At 44.6% G+C, this 2236-nt stretch overlaps 1 protein-coding gene across 3 annotated transcripts in view; it reads right to left on the reverse strand.

Annotated features, from left to right (window-relative positions):
• The window catches only part of COL6A6 (collagen type VI alpha 6 chain), a 142625-nt gene that overhangs the window by 18015 nt on the left and 122374 nt on the right, over positions 1–2236 (reverse strand). For all 3 annotated transcript variants that reach the window (XM_072792809.1, XM_072792807.1, XM_072792808.1), the window contains one exon: positions 354–450. In XM_072792809.1, the coding sequence (XP_072648910.1) occupies positions 354–450 (97 nt within the window). The remainder of the gene's footprint in view (positions 1–353; positions 451–2236) is intronic.

Genomic DNA, 2236 nt, shown 5'->3' on the forward strand with positions numbered 1-2236 from the left:
TCTTGGGAGTCATGAATGTTTGAGATTTAGAAGACACATAAATATACTTTACAGCATGAAAAACTTGGCAATGAGACAGGCTAAGTTTTTCTAATAATCATTACTGTTTCCTGGAAGTTGCACAAGCGTAGAGGCCTGGAATGCGATCCTCCTGCTACGATACCTGGGAGGAGCCCTGCTTGCTGGAGCTCCATCTGTGGACCATGCAGTATGAGGAAGTGAGCCCAGAGCCCCCAGGGAAATCTTCCCAAGGCCACTCTTACTCCTGCTGCCAAGGTCCAGCCACTCCTGCCAACGGTGACTCAGTGTGTTTAACAGCCCTGATCAAATTATGTTCTCTCTGTGGGTCTTACCATAGCAGAAAGTACACCGCTGTAGTCTCTCTAATGCTGGCGCGTAGTCAGTCCCGGATGGAACCATTATTACTTGGAATGTGCCAGTGTCATCAATCTGCAAGCAGCAGAAGCAAGAGAAAGAACAGCTTAGTGGGTGGGGCTGCAAGAACCTCTCGGGATTGTTCAGAGCACTGAGATCTTTTGAGTGCAACACTTCTCCTTCTAAAGAAGGTCATAGGGAAGCATAGCGCGTGGCAGGGTGGCTAAGCGCCCTGCTTGGGTTTAAGCCCTGGTGTTCCCTCTAGTTGTAGGTCAAGTTGCTTTGCCTTTTTTTCCTCACCTACAAAATAGGATAATCACACTACTACCTAACAGGGAGGGATTCAGTGGGTATTAAAGGGGTTCATAATTGAAACACACTTACTGGAACAGGATGGGTGCTATGAAAAGCACTTTCCTATTTACTATCTCAACAACCCAGTGAATTTGTTCTTTTGTGCATCATCCTGTTTTACAGATGAGGAAGATGAAGCTCAAAGGAAGGTAAGAGGACTAATCAAAAAACAGACATGGAAACCATGAAGGAAAAGGGCTGGAGGAACCCCCCCACACACACACACACACGCACACCCCAAGTCCCAGAGAAGCAAGTGAAATCACAAAATGTACTTTACAACCAATTCTGAGTTCCCATTATGAACCAGGCATGGAAGCTGGCTTTGCAGACCCAGATCCACATCCAGGTGGTTCTCCTCTGAACAACTCTTAACCCCTTCCAGTTCAGTCCCATTGTTAATAACCTCTCTAGGAAGTTTGAGACCAGAGAGCAGGGCCTATTTAAGGAGGCCTTAAATAATGAAGAATAATTAGCTTGTCAGTTAACAGATTCACAGATCCATTCATAGCTGAGGGAAAATTATAGGCATACTCTTATCAAATACCTAAGAGATGGGACATTTGCTACTTTTTCTCAGGGAAGTATCCTTCCCATACTTTATTCATGAAGGTAGGACTTTAACAGCCATATTTAAGTCAGAGGTGGGAAGGGAGGACTACATCTTTCTGCAGAGCAGATTGCTCCAGGGTTGGACATCTGAGCCAATTGTATCCATTCTCTCAGGAATTTAGAACTGGGGTCCTGAGGGCAGTGAGTTCCTCTAATTCTAATGGCAAGCACTAATAGAGCTGTTGGCTGGCCATGTTCTGTTTGAGGAGCAATAGGAGGGAAATGGGAAAGAGGAAAGGTGGTGTGAGCTTTCCCTGAGGCTTATCTTTGTTTCTGCCCATCTTTTATTCTGTGTAGAAGAGATGGAGAAATCTGTGCTCACTGGAATTCCTCCCCAGAAGACCACTGTAATTGCCTTCATGAGCTGGATGGGTTAGATGGGGAGACTCAGAGGAAATATGTGAAAACTGAAACTTTTGGCATGATTTCTAGGCACACGTATGTAGAGAAAAGAATGGTTAGTACCTGGTTAAGGCTGAGAAGGAACACAGTAGGAAAGGTGAATATTGTTGTGGTATGAGAGAAGAGGGAAAAAAAAAAAACCAGGCTGTGATGTGAGGGCAATGGAGCCAGGACAGGGTTGGTGGTGACAAATAGGGACATTCTGCAGTGGAATACAATGCCCTTCTTGTAACTCACTACCTTCAGTAAAATCTGTATTGCTGATTCCTTGTGCAAATGGATTCTTTGAAGAAAGGCTGAATCGTGTGTCCAGGTGAGCATAGAGTGAAAACAAACTGCTTACCTGGACTCGGAGCCAGAGGACACCTGGGTTATATTTGCATCTTTATGAGAAATTCTCCTGGGGTATGTGCATGTGTATACTTAAGCTAGCTTAAATTGTCTTGGTGACCTGTATAAAACAGTCTTGACTCTTGAATACAACAGTACAAAC

The sequence above is a fragment of the Canis lupus genome, chromosome 22 (assembly GCF_048164855.1).
Source record: "Canis lupus baileyi chromosome 22, mCanLup2.hap1, whole genome shotgun sequence".
Lineage (NCBI taxonomy): Eukaryota > Metazoa > Chordata > Mammalia > Carnivora > Canidae > Canis > Canis lupus.